We start from the raw sequence: 25852 nt of genomic DNA, 5'->3' as shown, positions 1-25852 counted from the left end.
TATGTGGGGTTGACAGGGCCAAGAGAAGACTAGAAAATATATAGAAGGTGCATCGAATGAGGTCCCTTGGCAGCGAGGGCAGGAAGGACAACAGATGCCCATGAAGAGAGACAAGTGGACTATAGGAATTTAATTCACAGACGACAGCCGAGCTGGAACACTGCTTAGGATTCAGCTCTTAGAGGGGAGAAGGGGACCCCACAGGAAAGGCTCCAAGTGGTTGAAGACAGACATGGAGTGTGTGCACATCGGGGCCTTGGACCTCTCAGGGCCTGTCTTCACGGGACTAGAAGCTGGGCCAATGGAAGGGCCGGGGGGGAGCCCTGGCGAGGGCTTGGTATTAAGACCTCACTGCCCAGCCCAGCAGAGCTCCAGGGGTCGTAGAACAGAGACAGGCTCCCCTGGCAGAAGATGGGCGCCACCTTGCTCATGAGGCCTCTGCTCCTAAAAAGTAGGGGTGCCTTTGAGAGGAACCCAGTCCTGTTCTCAGAGAAGACAGAAGCAGAGCCGCATTCTCCCGTCACTCACCCAGCTACGCAGCACGAGCAGAGTGGTGACGAGGGCAGACAAGGCCTGCCCTCCAGGAGCCAGGAGCTCTGGAGGAAACACGCACGGGGGCCAGAGAGGCCTCCCCAAGAGAGTGGTGCTGGGAGTGGGATGGGAAGGCTGTTTCCAGAGCAGCTGCACTTTCCGCGACAGCGGTGGGGAAGCTGGGAAACCTTCCCAGTGGGCTGCTCTGCGTTCACGGACGAGCGATCCAGCCAAGAGATGCCCCACGGCCTCCCAAATTGCCCAGGTGGCTGTTGAGAGTTGGGGGCGTGCAGGCTGAGCTTCACCAGACCCAAGAGGACTGGCAGCCCCCCACACCAGCAGCATCTGTTCATGCCCCATCGTGTCCCTCCCCCCGCCCCAAGTCCCTGCCCTCTCCGCCTACACTGGCCAGCTGGTCTCCTGGTTTGAAACCACCCTTCCCCTCACCGATGTTCCTCTGGTTCCTTTCCAGAGCCAAGACAGAGCTTCATCAGAATTCTAACTGGCTACATAAATCTCAAAGGCTGGTTGGATTTTTTTTCTTGCAAATTTGTCTTCTTCAAAGCTGATTTTTCTTAAATTAGTGGGGCGACAGACTGACACCTATTTATGGCTAGCAGGGCTTATAATATAACCACAGTCCCAGGAACAAATGAGTCCACACTCACAGCTTCCCTTGTACCCATTCTACAGATTAAGAGAATTGGCCCAGAGATGAGCCAGCTCACTAGCTGTACCTGCTGGTCCAAGATGAGGGTCCCTTCCCCCTCTGCCTCCTGCTTCTCACTCCAGCTGCTTCCTCTCCCACTCCCAGGCAGTGTTTTGGAGATGGCCTGAACTGGGCTGGCTGCTCCATCATCGTCCTGCTGGGCCAGCAGCGTCGCTTCGACCTGTTCGACTTCTGTTACCACCTGCTGAAAGTACAGAGGCAGGACGGGAAGGATGAAATCATTAAGAATGTGGTAAGCAGCTCGTGGCTGGGTTCTGGGAGTTGGGGCCAGGCCTGACAAGCAGGCCTTTCATCAGCAGAGGAGGGTGAGCTGCGTATGGAGGCCAGCTCCCCACACGGCAGGTAGGTACAGAGACATTCAGCAGCTGGTGACCTTCTCGTAAGAAGCCGTGAGTCACTGGCTCGTAACCCACTGGGATGAATCACATCACCCCGCAGGGCAGGGCCAGCCTCCAGACCTGAAACACACCTTCCCTGTGCCAGTCAAACTCTGCTAATGCTGCTTCGTCATCTGCACAAACTCTGACTGAACACAAAAGTTGTGCAGCCACGGGGCTGGGATGAGCTCTGTCATGTGTGGGGTAGGCAAGGCTGCTGCAGGAGCATCAAGAAGGGCTGTCTAAACCAGGCTGAGGGGCTGGGCAGGGGCCTCAGAAGGCTCCCCCTAGAGGCGATGCTTGGGCAAAGTCCAGAATGACCAGCTGCAAATAGCCAGGCAGAAAATGGGGTGCAGGATGGGGAGAATGTTCTAGGCAGAGGGAACAGCTAGAGCAAAGGCACAGAGGCATGAAGATGTATGCCTGGAACAGAGGGTGGGTCTGAAGGACCAGCTGAGAGGAAAAAGAGGCAGAAGCCACCTCATAAAGGTTTTTTTTTTGCTTTGAGGTAGAACATACGTAACATAAAATTTGCTGTTTTGGCTATCTTTAACTGTTTACTGCATTAAATTCACTCATCTTGTTACACAACCATCACCACCTCCATCTTCAGAACTTTTCATCTTCCCCAGCTGAAACTCTGTGTCTAGGAAACAGGAACTCGCCATTCTCCCTCCCCCCAGCCTCTGGTAACCACCCTTCCACTTTCTTTCTCTGTGAGTTTGACTGCTCTAGAGGTACTTCATATAAGTGGAATTCTCACTCAGCATAATGTGTTCAAGGCTCACCATGTTGTAGCATGTGTCAGTATTTCCTTCCTTTAAAGGCTGAATAATATTCTATTGTATGTATACACCGCATTTTGTTTATCCATTCATCTGTCGATGGACACTTGAGTTGCTCCTGCATTTTGGCTGTTGTGAATCATGCTGCTGTGATCATGAGTGTACAAATAACTGTTCAAGACCCTGCTTTCATTGCTTTTGGGTATATACCTAAAATTGGAATTGCTGGATCATGTGGTAATTCTGATTTTAATTTTTTGAGGACCACCGTACTGTTTTCCATAGTGACCACACCGTTTTACATTCCCACCAGCAATGCACAGGCGTTCCAATTTCTCTATATCCTCCCCAGCACTTGTTATTTTCTGTGTATCTTTGGAAATAGCCATTTTAATGTGTGTGAAGTGGTATCTCATTGTGGTTTTGATTCACATTTCCTTAGCAATTAGTGATATTAGCATCTTTTCATGTGCTTATTGGCTATTTGTTTATCTTCTTTGGAGAAATGTCTATTCAAGTGTTTTGCTCACTTTTTAATTGGGTCATTTGGCTTGTTTTTTTTGTTTTGTTTTGTTTGTGCTGTTATTTAATTGCAGGTGTTCTTTCTGTATTCTGGATATTAATCCCTTACCAGATAATATGATTTGAAAATGTTTTCTTTCATTCTTTGGGTCGCCTTTTCACTCTGTTGATAGTGTCCTTTAATGCAAATAAGTTTTTAATTTTGATGTATTCCAATTTATTATTTATTACCTGTGCTTTGGTGTCATATCCAAGAAATCATTGCCAAACTCAATGTCATAACGCTTTTCCTCTGTTTTCTTCTAAGAGTTTTATAGTTTTTACTCTCATATTTAGGTCTTTAATCCATTTTGAGCTAATGTTTTGTATATGGTGTAAAGTAAGAATCGAACTTCTTCTGCGTGTGGATATCCAGTTTTCCCAGCACCGTCTGTTGAGAAGACCATTCTTTTTCCATTGAATGTTGTGGGTACCCTTGTCACAAATCATTGACCATATATGAAAGGGTTTATATCTGGGCTGTCTGTTCCATTGGTCCATATGTCTGTCTTCATGCTAGAACCACACTGTTTTGATTACTGCAGCTTTGTGGTAAGTTTTGAAACTCAAAGCGTTTTATGGTCAAGTTCACATTTCACTGTCAAGCTCTGGGCACCCATAGAAGGCCTTTAAGCAAGAGAGTGGCATAATCATTGAAGCATCAGGACCCCGGACCCCACCTTCAACTGAATTCTTCCCTTTCTCTTGATTTCTCTGTCCCCTCCTCCCATCCCTAACCTGCACGTCCCTGTCCTTCTACAGCCCCTGAAGAAGATGGCAGACAGGATCAGGAAGTACCAGATCTTGAACAATGAGGTTTTTGCCATCCTGAACAAGTACATGAAGTCCGTGGAAACGGACAGTTCCACCGTGGAGCATGTGCGCTGCTTCCAACCACCCATCCACCAGTCCCTGGCCACCACCTGCTAGGCGGAAGGTCCTGCAAACCCTCGACCTGGAGGAGAAGAAGCAGGAGAGAGAAAGCCACAACCAGCCTGCAACAGGGTCTGACTGGACAGTGTGTGGGATGGACGTGGAAGGAAACAAGAACCTCCCCAAACACATCTGCACCTCCTGAGGGCTGGGCCTGTGCATGCTCTCCCACAACATCTCCATGGTGGTTTCTCCATAGTGTAAACGAAAAAAAAAAAAAAAAAAGAAAAGAAACAGGGCAGTATATGCTTTTTTCATTTTTACTTTTTTTTTCCCTCAGCTGTGTTAAGAGCCCTAGTTTTACCCTTTCTCCATCTTGTGGTCCCCTACATCTGTGGTTGCTTCCCAAGACCTCCTCCTCAGATGGAGACCTCCAACCCAATGCCCACATGCCACCCCAGGACTGAAGTCTTAGAGATGGAGAAAAGAGTGTGGTGATGCCCCAAGATGTCAGCCTGGCCATGCTTCCACTTCCTAGCATCTTCGCCCCTTCTGGCTCCCTCCCTCCACTTCCCAAGATGGCATCTTCTTCTGCTCTGGACGCCAGGGATTCTACCACCAAGAATACTCCTGGACCAGGCGCTGAGAGCCATGGTGAATGGGAGATGAGGTTCCTGGTATCGGTACCATGGTAGATGGTGTTGTGGTGTTGCCTTTGACCTTCCATGGACTCCCAAAACCATATTCTGACTACCCTCTCAGGACACTCCTAGAGAGAATTCAGAAATGCATTCACAACTGGAATGGGTGAGTAGAATTGGGGTAAGAATATGGTCAGGACCGCTGTGTAGAAGCAGTATTTATGAACACAGCCAGGGATTCCATAGTCCAAAACAGAAAGCTGTTAGACCATCTCATCAGCTTGATGGTGAGAGGGTCCTTTATTCACTGAGCAAATGCTTAGTGAGCATCAAGTTGCACAGGGTAATGGACACTGGGGCTACAGCTTTGAACAGGCCAGGCGTGCACTGCCCACAGCATTAGCCAGCGACCAAATTAGGGGCCACTTCTTGGCACAGAATCTCTCATCAAGGAAAACTGTCACAAGAAAGAAAATATTAAAGGGTTATTTTAATAGAAGCCAGAAACATCTTGGGGCCAAGGAGGTAAGGAATATAAATAATACTTGTCAACGAGCATTTAATACCAAAATATACCCCAAAGAGGAATTCTGTTCTAGTGAATCAGGACTTTTGTTGTCCTAGAAGCTGAAAGATTCTGGAGACATTTTATCTTTGGCTGTCAACTTCCTTGATGTTCCTTAACTTAGATTTTGAGGTATGGCGTATATCTCACAGGGATGTGTCTACTTCCATTTCCCTGACTGAACCAGAATTCCCTGCAGAATCTCCTACCAAGCATGGGGAGACTGTTGAGAAGGACGGAAGCCTTTGGGAAGTGAATTTCTCATTGCAGAGCACCTCATCATCAAAGGGAATCTGTGACCCTGAGCTTGTAAGAACGTATGAAGTGAGACATTGGATATTTCTCCCCCGGCCCAGGAAGGAAAAGAAAGAGAGAAAATAGAACAGTAATGACCTCCTCCCTCAGGGCAGATGAATGGAAATGGTTTCCATTAACCAGATGGCCCACTTCAACCCCATGGCAAGAGCAAAGAAGTGTCCATAGCAAGAGGTTTGTTACCCACTCATGCTCACCAGGGAGAAGAGAGGTGGGGCTCGCCAAAGTATGGTCCAAAGGCTACATACATCAGGACCTCCTGAGATTAGCACGTTTAATGCAGATTCCTGGGCCCCATCTCGTACCCATTGATTCTACAGCTCTGGGAGCAGGGTCAAGAAATCTGCACTTGCCACAAGCTGGATTGTTCTGTTGCACATGAAAGTCTGAGGACCACTGCTATAGAGGCCCCCTGCACTGCCACCCTTGGGCTTTGAGCTCCCTCTGAGCCATGAAAGAAAATATCTGTTGGGAAGGAAAGTGAGTCAGGGTGGAAGCTGTCAGATTCTCCTGTCTGGAGCTGCCACTTCCTATTCTGATTTCTCTTTTTTTTCTTCTTGATGACCATAGTTGTATCCCAAAGGCAAAAGTGAGGCATTACACGACATGCGAGAACCACCAGTTAAAATTCACCTTCAAAACCCACATAAAATTTCTAAGCTCCAGAGCCTTCCGAGTCTTCATTCCTGTCTGGGAACAGTAGCTGGCTCACTCTCTGAGATTAAGTCTGGCTGTTAAGTCCTGGAGATCATTCTAAATCCTTGACCATTGCTTTGCGGAGATTTGGATCACCTGTTGGATGAGATTGCTATTTCAACAGTCCACCCCTCCCACCCTGCATTCATAGCCCTGAATTTGACCCTCTGGGTAGAATCCTATTATCCTCAAGAGATTTGATCCCAGTAAATTGAGGTCTTCACCTTTAGGAGAGACGTTTCATTTCCCTGGCTCACCAGCAGCATTGATTTACGAACACCGAAAGGGTTTAATATTCTTTCCTTCCTGGTGTTACTGCCCACCCCCACTTTTGATTTTTTGTGTATCTAAGAACCAGGAAAAATAAAATCTTAGGTTTTAAAAGGTTAAAAAAATATCTGTTTCAGAAACTGTCAAATGTACCATATTTGTATTAAGAGTTGTTGGGGATTTTTGTACAATGAATTTACATTTATTTATGGTGACTTATATTTACGCTTGTGATCAAATAATGTTAAATTCTTAAATCATATTTGCTATGCAGCTGAAGATGATATTTTGCTTTGTATTTTGGGGTACCTGTGTTGAGTTGATAAACATTTCCATCTCCATTAAAACTGCTTCCAAACTAGTGAAATGAGCATCTTGTCTTGATTCTGGGTCATATTCTAGTCATCGTTGATCTGTGGAAGGCCACATGAAAACTGATGACTAAGGATACAACCTGAAAGAGAATGGAGGAAGATAAAGATAAAGAAGATAAAGACATTGCGCACTAAACTAATGGCTTGTTTTCCTTTCTCACTGGGGGAATTAAGTCTTTACAAATTGACTTGCACTGGGCAAGATATTGGAGATGGTTCCTGAGCCTAGGGGATTCATAGTCTGACAGTGTAACTCTACAAACTATATCCCTAGTTTTGTTTTTTGGTTTTTTTGTTGTTGTTGTTTGTTTTTTTTTTTTTTAATTGAAGTATAGTTGATTTACAGTGTGTTAGTTTTAGGTGTACAGCAAAATGATTCAGTTATACATATATTTCCTTTTTCAGATTCTTTTCCATTATAGAGTATACAAGGTATTGAATATAGTTCCCTGTGCTATACAGGTGTTTGTTATTTTTCTGTTTTATATATGGTAGTGTGTATCTGTTAATCCCAAACTCCTAATTTATCCCTTCTTCCCTCCCCACATTGGTAGTCATAAATTTGTTTTCTATGTCTGTGAGTCTGTTTCTGTTTTGTAAATAAGTTCATTTGTATCTTTTTTTTAGATTTCACATATAAGTGAAATCGTGTGATACTTGTCTTTCTCTGTCTGACTTCACTTAGTATGAAAATACCTTGTTTCATCCATGTTGCTGCAAATTGCACTATTTTGTTCTTTTTATGGTTGAGTAATATTCCATTTTGTGTGTGTGGGGGGTGGTGGTGAGCGTAAGGTTGGCCAAAAAGTTCATTTGGGTTTTTCCGTCAGATCATATGAAAAACCCAAATGAACTTTTTGGCCAACCCAATATATATACACACACATATATAATATCTTCTTTATCCATTCATCTGTTGATGGACATTTCGGTTGCTTCCATGTCTTGGCGATTATAAATAGTGCTGCTGTGAACATTGGGGTGCATGTGTCTTTTTGAATTAGAGTTTTTGTCTTTTCCAGATATATGCCCAGAAGTGGGATTGCTGGATCATATGGTAACTCTATTTTTAGTTTTTTAAGGAAACTCCATACTGTTTTCCTTATTGGCTGTGCCAATTTACATTTCCACCAACAGCGTAGGAGGGTTCCCTTCTCTCCACATCCTTGCCAACATGTTATTTGTGTTCTTTTTGATGATAACCATTCTGACAGGTGTGAGGTGATAGCTCATTGTGGTTTTGATTTGCATTTCCCTGATGATTAGCAATATTGAGCATCTTTTCATGTGCCTGTTGGCCATCTGCATGTCCTCTTTGGAAAAATGTCTATTCAGTTCTTCTGCCCATTTTTTAATTGGGTTGTTTGTTTTTTTGATGTTGAGTTGTATGAGCTGTTTATGTATGTTGGATATTAACCCCTTATCAGTCATATCATTTGCAAATATCTTCTCCCATTCAGTACGTTGTCTTTTTGTTTTGTTGATGATTTTCTTGGCTGTGCAAAAGCTTTTAAGTTTAATTAGGTCCCATTTGTCTACTTTTGGTTTTGTTTCCTTTGCTTTAGGAGATGGATCAAAAAAAAATATTGCTGCAATTTATGTCAAAGAGTGTTCTGCCTGTGTTTTCCTCTAGCAGTTTATCGGTCTTACATTTAGGTCTTTAATCCATTTTGAGTTTGTCTGTATATGGTGTTAGAGAATGTTCTAACTTCATCATTTTACCTGTAGCTGTCCGGTTTTCCCAGCACCACTTACTGAAGAGACTGTCTTTTCTCCATTGTATATTCTTGCCTCCTTTGTCATAGATGAATTGACCATAAGTGCATGGGTTTATTTCTGGGCTTTCTATCCTGTTCCATATATATCATTTATCAACATATCCCTAGTTTTAAGAGGAAGCATGGGAACTAATACTTAATGAGGCCTAATGTGTGTGGGCACCATGCTAAATCCCATTCATCCATCCATTCCTTTGAATCAACCACCATCACTTTTTGTGTTATATCCCATCTTTGACAAAGGGGCTATACGGTGTGTTTATTTTCACACAGTTACTAAGTGAAAGCTGGAATATGAACCCAGTTCCAAAGGATGGGCTTTTGCTGTTACACTATAGTAAATTGATCAGCCAGTCTGGACCCCAAAACTAGACTTAGGAATTTGATTACTGGACTTTTGGGGGGCTTTGGGTCAGTAAGATTGAGCCAAGCCTGGTATTAGGAGAGACCCAGCATAGTGGCAAGGAAGTTCCCAGGCTGAAGGCACCTGGAGACCTCTCACACTCATCGGAAAGGATGGCAGTAGAAGATGACTAGAAGGATATGTTTAAGACCAGCACCAGTGCTTGGAGCCTCCTATGTTACACGGCGCCTGCTTTCCTGAAGACTGCCAACAGAGATGAGTTCTAGGGCATTAGTGGCCCCCACTGCTGCAGCCTGGGAAGTCCTCAAATCTCTTGGGGCCTCAGGTTCCTCATCCTCAAGGTGGACAAAATAATCCAAGGTCCCTTCAAGCTCTGGTTTCCCAATTCTAGGTCATTTCCTACTGGTGTACCTTGAGGAGGCTGACTACTTCACAAACTCAAAATCTTGCTCAGCCATGTGTCACCACCTCAAAGGGTTCTCATCATTAGGGCTGGTATATTTGGTCTAGTGCCATTGAGCACTCTGAGTCTGGAGAAACGCACAGTGAAAAGAAGATTCCACGTTCAAGTAAATTTGGGGAGTGCATTATGCTTTGTCCCCTCTTGGAAGATCAGCAGTGCTCTGAGGAATCCTGCAGACCTTAATCAGCCTGGATTAACACCACATCTCCCAGATGGCTATGACCTGGGACACTCCTTTCTCTGCATCACTAATGATTCTCTCATGAAACATTCTTTGAAAACTCTTGGACTGAGGGTGTGGAAATCCATGTTAAGATAGTTTTTTACATTCCCACAGGAGAAGAACCACTTACACATGGGCAGTCATGACCCTTGGGCACAATTAGGGAAGCAGGGACTTGGCAAAGTACCGAAGGAATTCAGGTGGAAAGAGGAAGCATTTTCATGATGGGAGAGAATAGGGTAGCTGAGTGGATTCACTTGCTAGGGTTGCCATAACGAAATACCACAGACCAGGTGGCTGAAACAACAGAAATTTATTTTCTTACCATTCTGGAGGCTAGAAGTCCAAGATCAAGGTGTCAGCAGGGTTAGTTTCTTCTAAGATCTCTCTCCTGGGCTTACAGATGGCTGTCTTCTCCCTGTGTCTACATGGTCTTTCCTCTGTGTCCGTGTCATAATTTCCTAAGGACACCAGTTACATTGGATTGGGGCCCATTTATATGACCTCCTTTTTACCTTAATTTCCTCATTAAAGACTCTGTCTCCAAATAGAATCCCATTCTGAGGTACTGGGGTTTAGGGCTTCAACATATGAGTTGAGTTGGGAGAGAAATTCAACCCATAACAATGGAGAAGAGAATAGATCTGGAAAAGGTGCTGTGTCTGGGGCCCTGGACTGTTTGAAGGCTGGGATGCCATTGCTTGAGAAACACTTCTTGAATGCTCACTATTTTCAAGCCTTCAAATAGAGGCTTGTAGGAAGAGAAAAGAGGGCTAGCCTACGATTTGGCTTTTTTTTTTTTTTAAATAAATTTATTTATTTATTTATTTTTGGCTGTGTTGGGTCTTCGTTGCTGTGCACAGGCTTTCTTTTAGTTGCGGCGAGCAGGGGCTACTCTTTGCTGTGGTGCATGGGCTTCGCATTGTGGTGGCTTCTCTTGTTGTGGAGCACGGGCTCTCGGCGCACGGGCTTCAGTGGTTGTGGCTCGCGAGCTCAAGAGCGCAGGCTCAGTAGTTGTGACGGGCTTAGTTGCTCCGCGGCATGTGGGATCTTCCCAGACCAGGGCTCAAACCTGTGTCCCCTGCGTTGGCAGGCGTATTCTTAACCACTGCGCCACCAGGGAAGTCCCTGATTTGGCATTTTTAGCTGAAAAGCCATGAACGTTTTTTTGTGCCTCATCCAGCACATAGTTTGAATTTGTGACTAGGAAACTTGGTTACAACTGTGCCTCTAATGTCAGTTTTTTGGGGAACAAAGCGATCGTGTACAATATTTTATGGAGCTGTTCAAAGAGAACATTTGATGAAACACATATCAGATTTTTCATTAAAACCGCTTTTACACACTCGAAATTGCTGACAAAATACTGTTAAAGTAATTAGATTTAGTTTAAACAAGGTAAAAAAAATGCACTAAAAGAGTTCAGTAAAATCACAGAAGTCCTCAAAGAGTGAGCTGTGGTCTTGGGGGGAAATAAAATTAACTTTGAATTTACAGTCACTATATACTCACTGTGAACTATTGCTTACTATTATTAACATTACAAAAAATCAAGGGCATCTAAATTTGTCTTAGAGGATCAAAACATATTTTTATAAATTTTAGAGAAACTGGCTCTCCCAAATGAAAATGCATGTGAAATATGCAGCAGAAATGGCCTTCCAGTGAAACATAAAGATACACAAACAATGAAACAAAAATATTTTGCATGACTAGGAAGATGATTCACATACAAACAATTCCAAACTAACCTGTTTACAAACTACTTTTTGGCCATTATAGGTCAAAGTATCGTCTTGATTGAGGGAGGTCGGAACAAATTGAGCCATGTACTGCTTTTAGGGAGGTTTTCTCGTAATATTCCAGAATTGAAAGATTTGAAAGAACAATTCGGGAAATACTGTACCCTCTAGATACTGCTTTAAAAGGCAATGAAAACTGTAATGTAAGGGATTATTTATATAATAAATTTATTTAATAAAATGTGAATGTTGTGTAATATTTTCTGTAATAATAATTATACATGACCCCAAGAGTAGTTGAATGTGTATAAAATGCATAGTTCGTTTCTGAATCTAAGTGTTGCTTTAAAAACCTTATTGATAATTTCAGGTGCTACCCCTTATCAGAACAGAATTTCTTCATATTGAAATCAGTTTAAAAACTCTGAGTTTTAATGACTCAAGGAAGGTTGTCTAATTTGACATTACTGACAAGAGAATACAAATTATATAAAAATCTTGATGATAGTAGATTTTAAGTGTTCTTACCACACCCACCCCCCAAAAAAGGGTAACTGTGAGGTAATGGATGTGTTAATTAGCTTGACTGTGATGATCATTTCACAGTACATTCGTATATCAAAACATCATTTTGTACACCTTGAATATGTAAAATTTTATTTTCAGTTGTACCTCAGTAAAGGCAGGAACAGAGGGAATCTTTTTTTTTAATTGAAGTATAGTTGATTAACAATATTATATTAGTTTCAGGTTTACAGCATAGTGATTCAGTATTTTTACATTATACTCCATTAAAAGTTGTTACAAGTTAATGGCTGTAATTCCCTGTGCTATACAATATATCCTTGTTGCTTATCTATTTTATACATAATAGTTTATATGTCTTAATCCCATACCCTCTTTTGCCCTTCCTTGCTTCCTTCTCCCCATTGGTAACTACCTTTTTTTTTTTCTGTATCTGTGAGTCTCTTTCTGTTTTGCTATATACATTTGTTTGTTTTCATTACTAGATTACACATATAAGTGATGTCATACAGTGTTTGTCTTTGTCTTTCTCTGTCTGACTTACTTCACTAAGCATAATATTCTCTAGGTCTATCCACATTGCTGGAAATGGCAGAATTTCATTCTTTTTTATGGCTGAGTAATGGTCCCTTGTATATAGGTACCACATCTTTATCCATTCATCTGTTGATGGACGCTTGTGTTCCTTCCATATCTTGGCTATTGTAAATAGTGCTGCTGTGAACATTGGGGTGCATGTATCTTTTCGAATTAGTGTTTTCATTTTTTTCTGGATATATACCCAGAAATGGAATTGCTGGTAGTTCTATCTTCAGTTTTTTGAGGAACCTGCGTACTGTTTTCTGTAGTGGCTGCACCAATGTACATTCCCACCTACAATGTACAAGGGTTTCCTTTTCTCCACATCCTCACCAACATTTGTTATTTGTAGACTTTTTGATGATAGCCATTCTGACAGGTGTGAGGTGATATCTCACTGTGATTTTGATTTGCATTTCTCTAATAATTATTGATGTTGAGCATCTTTTAATGTGCCTGTTAGCCACCTGTTATGTCTTCTTTGGAAACATGTCTATTCAGGTCTTCTGCTCATTTTTTGATTGGGTTGTTTGTTTATATTGAGTTGTATGAGCTTTTTATATATTTTGGATATTAACCCCTTGTCGGTCATATTGTTTGCAAATATTTTCTCTGTTCCATAGGTTGTCTTTTCATTTTGTCGATAGTTTTATGTGCTGTACAAAAGCTTTTAAGTTTAATTAGGCCCCATTTATTTATTTTTGCTTTTGTTTCTTTTGCCTTAGGAGGCTGATCCAAAAAGATACTGCTACAATTTATGTCAAAGAGTGTTCTGCCTATGTTCTCTTCTAGGAGGTTTTATGGTTTCAGGTCTTAAATATATATATTTAGGTCTTTAATCCATTTTGAGTTTATTTTTGTATATGGTGTGAGGAAATGTTCTAATCTCATTGTTTTATATGGAATTGTCCAGTTTTCCCAGCACCACTTATTGAAGAGACTGTCTTTTCTCCATTGTGTATTCTTACCTCCTTTGTTTAGATTAATTGACCATAGGTGCGTGGGTGTGGGAATCTTGATTATAAAACCATAATAATGTTAAAATGAAGGCAAGAAAAATAAATTTTATAGAATACATACATATTAACTTATGAATTATATATCTCTTTATTTTAGCCAAGCAAATATCACTGCCCCAAGAGCAGAAAACCCAGAAATACACAATGGTAATTAAATTCAGTCAGTCATCTTTGGAATTTTTTCCAACTTGTAGTCCATATAAAACCCATGAGTTTATATATATCTTATTTTGTGTTATAAAAGTGTGTTTTGTCTTTAGGAGGACAGAGTGTATTTCATAACAGTTTAATAGTGTGATTTAGAATTCTTACTTATTTAAAGACATCTGGCATGTGGTACTTTTGCCCCTGACCCTGCAGACGTTGGGAGGGGGCTGCTCAGATCCTGCCTTCAGTTCCCTTAAAGTGAATAAGCCAGAGGTGGGAAGGGACAAAGACACACTTCCCTCTGGGTGAGAGGAGAGTAACCAGCCCCCAAAGCCAGTCCCCACTTCCCCATCTGGTTTGATTTACTCTGATTTCCTCGGTCTGTGCTCCCCTCTCAGCCTGTTCCCCACGTTCCCAGATGCTGCTCGTCTGGCTAGCCCGGAGCTTCCGGCAGAATGGGGAAGGCAGAGGGTTTCCCTGGGAAAATATGCTGTGAGATGCTATCAGAGCTAAAAATATACGGTCCCTAAGCTCCACCCTCATTAGTTAGAATAAAACCCAGGGATTTCTGCCTTCTGGTGTTTCAGACCAACAGGAAAGGGGGAAATCAAAGAGCCCCTGATTGGGGCATTTCTTAGACACTTCTGGCAAGGAGCCCAGTCCTGAGCTGCTGAAAGCTTGCTGGACTCATTGGGGCTGCAGTGGGGAAGGGACTGATCTCCTGGGTTCAGCCCATCCACAGCTGCCATGTAGTCTTCTTTAATTTGCTCCCCCTGTCATCAACATTCCCATCCTATACTCAAAGATCCAGGCTCAGGAAGCAATACAGGTTAAACAACCACACCAAGGGCTCTTTTCAGTTCACCCTGGGGTCCCAGGCCCCCTTGTCCCTTCTGAGATGCTCACACCTGCTCCTGTCTGCCAGGAATGCACCCGTACCTCACCTCCACCTCCCCATCTTCACAGACTCAGGCCTTCCCTCATCCTTCAAGCTTCACTTAAAACACCCTTCCTCCTGGAAACCTAGGTCCCAGTTGCTCTGTTCAAATACTCTCTGTGCATTCTCTACTTGACCTTCTTGCCGTTTATCAGAATTATAATTCAACGTTAATTGTGTGACCATTTCATGAATACAGTCCATGACTATAGAGATTGCATCTGTCTTGCTCACCCACCATACAGCCTGTGCCTTACACAGCAGGTAACACATGGAAAGTGTTCCGTCTCTGTCTGCTGATGGCATCAATCCCCCTGTCTCCTCGAAAAAGTTTGCCATGTAATTGGTGTCAACAAGTGAGCCTGCCTTAAAACAGCAGCTGTCATAAAAGAGAAGAGAATAAAGGACTAATTGTCAGGTGTTGACTGCGGCCATGATGGTTGTACTATATAGGGTGGTATGGAGGCCTGGAGTTGGGATAGAGGCAGGAGGTACTGGGGCAAACTCCAGACTGGAGCAGAGTAAGGGCTGGGTGTGAAGTCTGGGGGCAGGCATGGAGGCAGAGCCTGCTGGGAGTAGTGGTGTTCATGGTGGTGTTCGTTTTCTCTTGGGATCCTCCTTAGCCAAGAAAGGGGGCAAAAAGGAGTAACTGATTAAAAGCTGGGTTCTTGAAAAGTTCTTGAAAACCCAGCTCTGCCAGGAACTAGCAAATTCTTAATCTCTCTTAATGTCAGGTTCCTTATGGATAAGAGTAATAGTAGGTTTAATACCTATTTCTGCTGTTACTGCAATAATCAAATGACAGTATGCATGCGTTACCTTAGCACAGTGTTCTGGGCAATCAAGCACCTTCCTACTCTCGGTGCAAATGAAAGAGGGTATAGCCCTGTATTATTGCTGCTTTAAAAAACTACCATGAATTTAGTGGCTTACAGCAGCACGGATTTATTCTTACAGTTACGGACATCAGAAGACCAAAGTCATCCGATTTAATCACTAGACTAAAATCAAGGTGTCAGAATTTCCTTGGGTCATTGTGAAGGCTGGAAATGGTCTATATTCTTATGAGGATGGCAGTTACAAGGGCGTATACATATGTAAAATTACATCGATCTTCACACATCATTTTAACATTTGTGCACTATTCTTTATGAAGTGTTGCCTCAGTAAAAATGTACATTTAAAAATTCAGGATTTTTTTGTGTGTGGCCAAAAGCCAAGAATTGTTAACCTGAGTCCCCCTGAAATTCAGTGCACCGTGGTGTGTGTATGTAGGTGTGTGCATCTTTGTGTCAGGCGTTCACAATTTGTGTTAGGTTCTTAAAGCAATGTGGGGCCCATAAAAAGTTAAAAAGTACCAGTGGAGCCTTTCCCTAAAATGGGGACCACTCGCTCATGGCTCTGCTGGGGTTTGACTCAAGGTCAGACCACTCTGTACAGACCAGGCATTCTGGAAATGCAGGATGGAATTGGAGAGGCATAAATATATTTATTGGACCTGTCACAAAGCAAACAATGACATTTTTCTTTGGGCAGCAAAAAGCAGATAATTATCTCCAGTAGATTCTTAGCTCAATTTTTAAAAGGCTGCAGCCAATCCAGAGTTGGACAGCTCTGTCCCCACTCCTTCCCCCCACTGCCTCGCATCCCCAGCCCCACCAGGGCAGAGGTCCTCCAAGGTGGAATGGCGGCTTGGCCCCCTGCCCCACCTGACAAGCCATGAGGAAACCTTAACCCACGCTCTGGATTCCTTTGGAAACTCTCTTCCAGGCCCAGCTTGCAAACCAGAATTTCCAGTGTGACTGTGTTGGCAGTAAGTTAATTAAGCAGCCAACAAGGACTGGGTGCTCCCTGCAGTGGATGTATCCAAAGGGGCCGGGCAAGGCATCTGGTCCTCTGTCTTTCTCCGTGGCAAGAGGCAAATGGGAGGGATGTAGCTCAGAGAGCAGAGGCCAGCAATGAGAGTAAAAGCCCCATGGGGTGGGAATGCAGAAACTGAATGTATTGAGTGCTTAGTGGATGAATGCCAGGCTCTGTGCTATATAAAGACTTTACATAAAAGAATGGACTCTGATCCCGACAGCCTAGGGGTGAATCCCAACTCAGTCACTTTGTAGCTGTGTGGCCCCAGGGCCAGTCGCTTACTCAGTCTGTGTGCTTGGACCCTCCTCTGTAATATGGGTGTTACAGGAGTATCCACCCTAAACACTTCCACATAGCTTCTAGGCTGGCTCCCGCCTAGCCCTCTGACTTTTTCCTTTTTTTTTTTTTTTTTGATTGAGATACAATCCACTTACCATAGTTTATCCTTTCCAGTGTACAATTCAGTGGTTTTTCTTATGTTCACAAAGTTGTACAACAATCGCCTATATCTAATTCCAAAACATTTACATCATCCCAAAACGGAAACGCCATACACATGGGCAGTCACTCCCTACTCCCCCCCTCCCCCAGCCCTTTTTGTCTCTATGGATTGACCTTTTCTGGACCTTTCGTATAAATGGAATCATGTAATATGTGGCCTTTAGTATGTGACCTCTTGCATAATGTTTTCAGGATTCATGCATGTTGTACCAGGAGGTATCAGGCCCTCATTCCTTTTTATGGCCGAATAATATTACACTGAATGGATGTACCACACCTTGTTTATCCATTTATCAGTTGATGAACATTTAGGGTCTTTCCACTTTGGGGCTATTGTGAATAATGCTGCTATGGACATTTGTGTACAAGTTTTTACGTGCACATATGTTTTCACTTCTCTTGGGTATGTGCTAGGAGTGAATGATTTTTTTTTTTTTTTTTTTGGCAGTACACGGGCCTCTCACTGTTGTGGCCTCTCCCGTTGCGGAGCACAGGCTCTGGACGCGCAGGCTCAGCGGCCATGGCTCACGGGCCCAGCCACTCCGCGGCATATGGGATCCTCCCAGACCGGGGCACGAACCCGTATCCCCTGCATCGGCAGGCGGACTCTCAACCACTGCGCCACCAGGGAGGCCCAGGAGTGAATGATTTTATCTTGTATCACTCTCCTGCTCCTTGTCAAAAGGGCCTTCCTTCTATCCCTCGAACAAACCAAGCTTGCTTGTACCTCAGGGCCTTTGTATTAGCTATGCCCTCTGTCTGGAAGGCTCTTCCCCAGATAGTCCCATGATTCACTCCTTGTCGGTCACACCTCACTTTAAACATCACCACCTCAGTAAGCCCTTCCCAGACCATTTTATCAGTCATTCCCTGCCTCTTACCCTATTTCATTTTCTTTGTACCTATTATTACATTCTGATTTAATACTTTTAAATTTATTTGCATATTTATAGGACATCTACCGTTTCTAGAATGTAAGCTCCAGGAGAGTAGGATCTTGTCCACCATGACACTAGCTATCCCCGGTTGCTTGAACAGTGCCTGACATGCAGTAAGCACCTATTACACTTTAGTGATCAGGCTTCCCTGGTGGCACAGTGGTTGAGAATCTGCCTGCTAATGCAGGGGACACGGGTTCGAGCCGTGGTCTAGGAAGATCCCACATGCCGCGGAGCAACTAGGCCCGTGAGCCACAACTACTGAGCCTATGCGTCTGGAGCCTGTGCTCCGCAACAAGAGAGGCCACGATAGTGAGAGGCCCGCGCACCGCGATGAAGAGTGGCCCCCGCTTGCCCCAACTAGAGAAAGCCCTCGCACAGAAACGAAGACCGAACACAACACAGCAAAAAAATTAATTAATTAATAAACTCCTACCCACAACATCTTCTTTAAAAAAAAAAAAAAAAACCATTAGTGATCATTACTCGGTACCTCAGAGCAAGCTTAGGTAGTAGGTCCTACTATTATCCTCATGTTACAAATGAAGAAACTGAGACTCAGAGAAGTTAAGTGACTTGGCCAAACTCCTACAAGTAGGAAGTCCAGAGCCTGGGTTTGATGCCAGGACTGTCTGTGTCAAAGCTGGTGATTCTTGTATGAAGCTTACTGCTTACTCCAGCTCCTGTGTCACAAACTGACTGTTCCAAGACTTTCTCTGAGCTTAGACAAGAGGGCAAGGAGGCAGACATGTGGAGACTGTCTGGTCTGGCAGCATCAAGAGGCCTGGCCCCAGGGGCAGGTGGTAGGAACACCCCTCTCCTGGGAGCTTTGGCTGGAGAAAGGGCTCCTCAGAGCCACCAGCCAATCCCTGCACCCCGCCCCACCCTCCTGCAGCGGGCTCTCTTAAGTAGCAGACCTCACCTGCAGTGCCACCGTCATTCAGGTGAACTTCGTTTTGCACAAACTCCAGCAGGGACGGGGGTAATTAACTAACTTCTTCATGGCAGGTGCTGTTCCATATATTAACTCACTGACACCCCCATTAGCCTGATGAGATATATTCCATATTGTCCCCATATCATCAAGGCCCAAGGAGGTTCAGTAACCTGCTCGAGAGCACCTGGCTAGAGAATGGTAGAGCAGGATAGAAGCCTAGCCTGTCCAACTCCAGGTTCCTGCTTTTAACCACTACTCCGTCCTGCATCTGAGTGGTGAGTTTGAGAATAAGGCTTCATTTACAAAAGAATCCACCACCAGGTAGCTGTGTGACCCTAGACAACCCATGCAAGCTCTCTGCCCCTTAGTTGTATTATCTGCATAAACAGACAAGAATCAACTTTTTTCCCAAGTGTGTTCCTTAGAACCAGATGTTAATAGTATTATGTGGGTTCTGTGTGGGTGGGGGGTGGATTCCATGATCAGTGGGATTTGGAACACTCTGGGTTGAACCGAGTTAAGCAGAATACTTTATAGCAGGACCTCTCAGGGACTTTAATATGCTAATAAGCAATTTGCATCTCTAAGAGGCAGGTTGAGGATGTAGCATTTCCCAAACTTTTTTGAACACAGAAAAATGTAGAGAAGTGTTTCATGGAATACAATTTGGGAAACACTCATTAGAGATGCTTATTTAAAGGAAAAAGGCAGTTTTTCCTGAGATCAGAGAGAATTCTCTTCCCTTTCCTTACTTTCACTTTCTGGGAAGAGAGGGACCTGTAGACATTCATGGACCCCCTTCCGGCCTGTAGGGGACCTTTGGGGCATTTAGTGTGGAGACAGGAAAGGAAACACATTTACTAAGCTAGTTCTGTGACTGTGACCTAGGTTGTCTTTCATGATTCTCAAAACAGCCCTTTAGGGCAGGTTTAATTTAAGAAGGTGTTATATTGCAGGTGAAAATGCTGTCTTTGGAGTCAAACAAAAATGGGTTTGGTTTGCATCTTAGCTCTGCCATTTGATAGCTGGATCTATGTGAACTTGTGCAAGCCCCCTAACTTCTCTGTGCCTCAGTTTCCATATCTACAAAATGGATAATATGACACCTACTTCAAAAGGGTATTGTGAGGGTTTGCTGATATAATACCTAAGGAGCACTTGCATAGAGCAAGTATTCAGTAAGAGGTAACTTTATTACTATCATTATCATCATCATTATCTCTATTTTACAGATAAGACAACTCAGGCCCAGGAAAGGTAATCACTTGCCTAAGGCCACACACCTACCGTGTGTGGCTGAAGTGAGACTCATACACCACCCCAAGCCTAGTCTTCCTCTCCAGGATCCCCAGAGGAGGCTGAGCTAGTTCCAAGCTTGAAAATAAAATGCCTCTCCCACCTCACACTGCTCATTGCATGCCACTTCGGAGTGTGTGGGCACTTCCCCTGAGACCCAGAGGGTCCACTTACATAGAAGTGTTCAGACCCACTTGGCAGCATCGTGCCTGTGTTCCAGGGCTCTGACAGCTGGCCCTGGAGAACTGAGAAGGTCCTGAGCCCACGGGCATCCCTTCTAGAGCCTCCCCAGCAGGGAGACAGTGTGAAGGCCGAGGCACAAGTTTCTAGGCTCTTGCCCTGAATCAATGAAAGCAGCTCCTTTTTTTTTTTTTGCGGTATGTGGGCCTCTCACTGTTGTGGTCTCTCCTGTTGTGGAGCACAGGCTCCGGACGCGCAGGCTCAGCGGCCATGGCTCACGGGCCCAGCCGCTCCGCGGCATGTGCGATCCTCCCGGACCGGGGCACAAAACCATGTCCCCTGCATCGGCAGGCGGACTCTCAACCACTGCGACACCAGGGAAGCCCAGAAGCTCCTTTTTAAAGAGGTTTATGTGTGTTGTCCTTTCATGTAACTTTGGAAAAAAGGTTTTGATGCCTACCACCCCCCACCATCAAAAAGAAAAAAAAAATCATTAAAAATCCTTCATTTTCACAGCACATAATGAGGAAACTGAGACCTATGTGAGAAAGACCTGCCTCAGGTCCAGAGTGTTAGTGACAGAATGGGGCCCAGAACTCCCATGGCCTGACTCTCTCTCTTTTTTTTTTTTTGGCTGCCGTTGAGTCTTCATTGCTGTGTGCGGGCATTCTCTAGATGCAGAGAGCGGGGGCTCCTCTTCGTTGAGGTGCGCGGGCTTCTCATTGCGGTGGCTTCTCTTGTTGTGGTGCACCGGCTTTAGGTGCGTGGGCTTCAGTAGTTGTGGCACGCAGGCTCAGTAGTTGTGGCTCATGGGCTTAGTTGCTCTGCGGCATGTGGGATCTTCCTGGACCAGGGCTCGAACCCATGTCACCTGCATTTGCAGGCTGATTCTTAACCACTGCGCCACCAGGGAAGTCCGGCCTGACTCTTTTTAACACCAGTCTCTCAGACATCAGAGTCCAAGATGGGCTTATTTTTTAAAATCCAAAAGGGAAAACAGCCTAAATTTGTCCTCCATTTTTTAGTTGACTCTTCCCATTTTAGGATCAGTCTTCCCTCTGGCCATGAAGCTCACTGTGCCCCCTCCCTGTTCCTCCATACCAGATGCTGCAGATCCAAAGAGGTGTGGAGGACCAGCATCCCCACGGTCCCCCACCCTGCGGCTGCTGACCAACGAGAGGCAGGAACGAGGATGAGACTGCATCAGTGCTTTGAGGACCCGCTCAAATCCCAGCTTAGCCACTTCTTATCTGAGTGACCTTGAGCAAGTCACCAGACCTCTCAGAGTCACTGTCATCAGTTGTAAAACTAGGATAACTTCATGTACCTCATGAGATTGCTGTAAGGATTAGAGGTTAATACGTGCAAAGAACCTGCAGCACAGAAGTTGTGCAGCAAGTAAGAGTTCATATCAGTATTAGCTCCAGCTGGTTTTAGATAAGATCTGAAGTTCTCTTCCATACACAAAGTGCATTAGGCTCTCTGCACACCCACACCAAGGCCAAGCAGTGCTGTCCTTCCACATACATTCCTCAGTGAGCTCTGCTGTCCGTTGTAATGTGAAACTCCTTCCACCTGTAGGCAGATATTCTGATGGAGGATCCCATAAACACGGTGTGATCAGCTTGAGAAGAGCGGTCAAGAAATGGCTCCAGAATCAGGCTGCTGAGTTTCATCATGGTCCCACTATTTAATTGCAGACTAGTTACTTAACCTTCCTGAGCCTCAATTTTCTCATCTCGGAAATAGGAATCATAGCAGTACCTAACTCATAGGCTTATTGTGAGGCGTAAATGGGATAATATGTGTAAAATTCTCAGTGCACTGGCTCAGCCTTAAAAAGTGACCAAAAAGTAATACCTCTTATCATTTGCCCTAAGGTCGGCCCTTTCTGCCCAGAAAGAAAGCATAGTAGTAGATAAAAGTGCTGGATTGGGATTCCAGTGACTTTGAGTGAAGTAATGATTCTGCCACCAATTAGCAGAGTGATGTTGGACATGAACTTGCCCCTGTCTGTGCCTCAGTTTCCCCATCTGCCAACTAAGAGGGTTGGATTCCTTGAGCCCTTCCAGCTCTGACTCTGAAGGATGGCTGATGAGAAGATCGTACGGCCGCTCCATGCAGTTTCTGGATGGTCCCAGTCTTCCCAGCTACCCCATACAGAGGAGGACGAGGAGCAGGTCTGGGAAGAAGACCCTGGCCTCCTCAAACCAGGGCCTTGGTTAAGAGCACTACTCTGGGGGTGCCCAAGCCCAGCTTGAAATTCTGTCCCTACCACTGTGTGTGACCTTGGTAAAGTCACTTCACTTCTCTGAACCTCAGTTCCTTCATCTATAAAATGGGACTTCAAATGGCACCCAGAGTAAGGGATTGTAATGACCAGGTGAGCCAATGCCTGCAAAGTTCTTAGCATACAGAGGGAGAACTCAGTGTGCTGTTTTAATAATCACGATCGATGCCAGTTGCATGTGGACCTCATCTCTGGGCGCAGTGCTCTTCTTAGGGCCAGTCTGAGTGCACTTGTGTCCATTCCAAGCATTATTTCTTAACGCTCTTTATGAGCATAAGACAGTAAACCTCTTTTTGAGGACAGCAGCCATCCTGGGGAACCACATGGAAGAGAAGAGTAGGCCGGCCTCTGCATACTGACCGTCTAGATTCCCATGATTCCAGGTTGGCTTGAAGGAGGAGACAGCCCTCTGTCCTTCCCCTCCCTGCCCAGAAAACCAGCTCTCCAGGACTGGAAAGGACCATAAGCTACATCTTTTCCAGCCCTTTCACCTGGTGTAGGATGCCAGGAGAAGTGGCCTACCCAAGTCTCATGGGATGTTTCTAGACTTGGGACTCTAAGTAGTTTGTGTGGTATTGAAGAGAGTGTCTGCATTTGATTCTTGGCTTCTCACGGAACAGGCTGTGACCTCACTGGACTGGAAAAGGGGATAATAATAAACCTTTGCTTCCTAGGGTTGTTGCAAAGATTAAACAAGCATGCATATAATATATAGCAAGCCCTCTATAAATAGCTTTCCTATTACTCATGTCTCTACTCTGTATTCCTCCCCCAGTGCTTTTCGGCCATACCACCCTGGAAACACCCAGTGCACTGATTTTGGGATTCCTTTTCAGCTGTGAAGGTGTGTGAGAGTAGTAGCACTGGTCTGGAGAACCAGTCTGGAAACCTGATTGGAACCCTGACTCTGCCTCTGTTGCTCTGTGACCCGCCACTGGTCATCTTCCCTCTCTGGCCCTCGGTCTCTTCCTCTGTAAGAACACTGTCCAATATAAATAGAATGTGAGCCACAGTCTAGATGTAGTTGTAAATTGTTCAGCAGCCACTTTATAAAAAGTAAAAAGAAGTAGAGAAAATTAATTTTAATAATATATTTTACTTAACCCAGTGTATCCAAGAAATACTCATGTCAACATGTAATCAATACTAGAAAATTATTTAATGAGATATTTTACAGCTTTTTTCTTATTAAGTTTTGAAATCTGGATGATTCTTGATCTGGGTTGATTCGGGCAATTGTCTGGGATGCTTTTGCTTATCACAACCAAGAGGGGTAGAGGATGGCAGGTAGAGGTATGTGTGTACTATTGGCATCTAGAGGGCAGAGACCAGGGATGTTGCTAAACATCCTACAGTGCACAGGAAAGCCCCCCACAGAGGATTATCTGGCCCCAAACGTTTAACAGTGCCTATTTTACACATACAGCACAGTTCAGATTCGCCACTTTCCAAGTTCTCAGTAGCCACATGGAGCTGGTGGCTACCATATTGGACAGTGCAGCTCTATAACATAAAACATTTGGACATGCACTTAAAAGCCAAATTTTTAGGAATTTGGGTTTTGGTAAATTTGTTTTCCTGCTCATCCCTGAATAAGTGACCAAATGAGATGTGGCTGGTTCACCCGTCCCTGGCTGGCTAAGGACAGAGCCCATCTGTCCCTGGCTAGTTAGATTCTTCCAAAGCTATCTGCCCTCCCCTGGGAGACTGAGCCTGGGGTGGACAGTGAACCCTGTTGTTCTTTTCTGGGGAGACAATGCTGCAGGCCCTGCTACCTACCTGACAGGGCTTTTGTGGCTCAGGGAGAAAAGGGCTTTGTCAGGACAGCAGCCGAAGAGCCTGCAGTTCAATGGGGCCCTTTATGTCTGCACTCCCGGGATGCTCGGGATGCTGGATGCCAGCCCTGGGGAGGCCCCACCCCCTCCTAGAACAAATGGGGACCCTGAGGCCCAGAGAAGGTATAGAAGGCCCTCCACTAGATCCCAGTTCCCTCCACCTCAGCCCACTGCCCTGAAACATGAAATCCACTTAACTCTGAAAAGCCCTGTCTCAAATCAAAGGGTGAACTCAGTATTGTCCTTAACCTGGGCAAGGAGGCCCCTGCCCCCTACCCTGAACTTCAGCAGCTACACAGATGACAAACACATACACAAGTAATGTATTAAAGTCTCCCAAGATCCAGGCCCATCTCTGGCACAAGGCAGCTATAACCAAACATCTTCTCTTGTGACTTAAAAAGCCCAGGCCAAAGCAAAGCACTCCATCTCTCTCGTCCTATGTTCTTGGAACAAAAGCGATGGAGTTTGAATGCAGTGAGAGTTTGAGGGTTGTACCTTGGCCAGCCTCAGAGATGGACACTCTTTTATAGCACAAGTGGGATCTGAGCAGCAGAAATGCTTAGGTAAGAGAAAAGACAAACTAAATTCCTTGTCAAGTCCTCCCTCCCAGGTGGCATGGATACATTCATTTTTCTCTAATGAAGTATCATTTCCCAGTAGGGCCAGTCTCCAGTTTCTGGCTCCTTTGTGTCTTGGAAGTACTCGTGCTGGTCTTGGAAGTATTCACCTCCATTTGAACTCTGGTGCTACATCCCTCCAAGGTTAGGGACAGGCCTGGGTGTTAGGGGTAAAGATACATGAACTTGGATCTGGTATGTGGGCAAGACCTGTGGCTTCCCTTTCCTTTCTAACCTCTGCCCTACCCACCCCGCCCTGGACCCCATGGTGGTTCTCTCTCTCTCTCTCTCTCTCTCTCTCTCACTCACTCTCTCACTCACTCACTCACTCACACACACACACACACACACACACACACACACACACACACGAGCAGGAAGGGCTGTCTTATTTGACAGATAAGGAAACTGATCCTTCTGGAGAGAAGGTGACTTTTTAAAGTCATTCAGCAAGTTAAGGGAAGCCACATGCTGCAAGGACCCTCCCTTTGAGGCCCAGCAAGAAGGCCACCAGCAGAGGGTGGAGGGTGGTGGCTTGGGAGACAGGGTGAGGACATAGCAGCTCTGTTTACTCCTGGCGCTCTCAGTTATTGGCTATGGGACCTTGTGGGGACGGGGCGGGGGTAGTTTATCAGTATTTAAAAGATGGCTTTTTCTATTCCTATACAAAATGTTATTAGGGGAAGCTGGTGACAGGTATATGGGAACTCTGTGAAATATTTTTGTAACTCTTCTGTACATTCAAAATTACTTCATAATCAAAAAAATTTTAATACCGTTTTCCCTCATCTGTACCGTGGAGATTAGCACCTGCCTCACAGAAGGCTTAAATGAGATAATGCCTGTAAGCCTTTAGTACAGTATCTGTCCCAGAGTGAAGAATCAGTAAATAACTAC

General features: G+C 44.7%; 1 protein-coding gene and 1 long non-coding RNA gene across 6 annotated transcripts in view; one reads left to right on the top strand and one right to left on the bottom strand.

Annotated features, from left to right (window-relative positions):
- The window catches only part of CYFIP2 (cytoplasmic FMR1 interacting protein 2), a gene marked incomplete at its 5' end in the record, with an annotated part of 114963 nt that extends 110882 nt beyond the window's left edge, over positions 1-4081 (top strand). For all 5 annotated transcript variants that reach the window (XM_079701926.1, XM_079701925.1, XM_079701927.1 and 2 more), the window contains 2 exons: positions 1346-1493; positions 3747-4081. In XM_079701926.1, the coding sequence (XP_079558052.1) occupies positions 1346-1493; positions 3747-3914 (316 nt within the window). In that variant the 3' untranslated portion in view covers positions 3915-4081. The remainder of the gene's footprint in view (positions 1-1345; positions 1494-3746) is intronic.
- The window catches only part of LOC307051532, a 41015-nt gene that overhangs the window by 13876 nt on the left and 1287 nt on the right, over positions 1-25852 (bottom strand). The window contains exon 2 of the long non-coding RNA XR_013810831.1: positions 1269-1445. This is a non-coding gene — a long non-coding RNA (uncharacterized lncRNA). The remainder of the gene's footprint in view (positions 1-1268; positions 1446-25852) is intronic.

This window comes from Hyperoodon ampullatus (assembly GCF_949752795.1).
Source record: "Hyperoodon ampullatus genome assembly, chromosome: 4".
Taxonomy (NCBI): Eukaryota; Metazoa; Chordata; class Mammalia; order Artiodactyla; family Ziphiidae; genus Hyperoodon; species Hyperoodon ampullatus.
The sequence above is the reverse complement of the archived record's forward strand: the minus strand, read 5'-3'. Positions and strand labels throughout refer to the sequence as shown.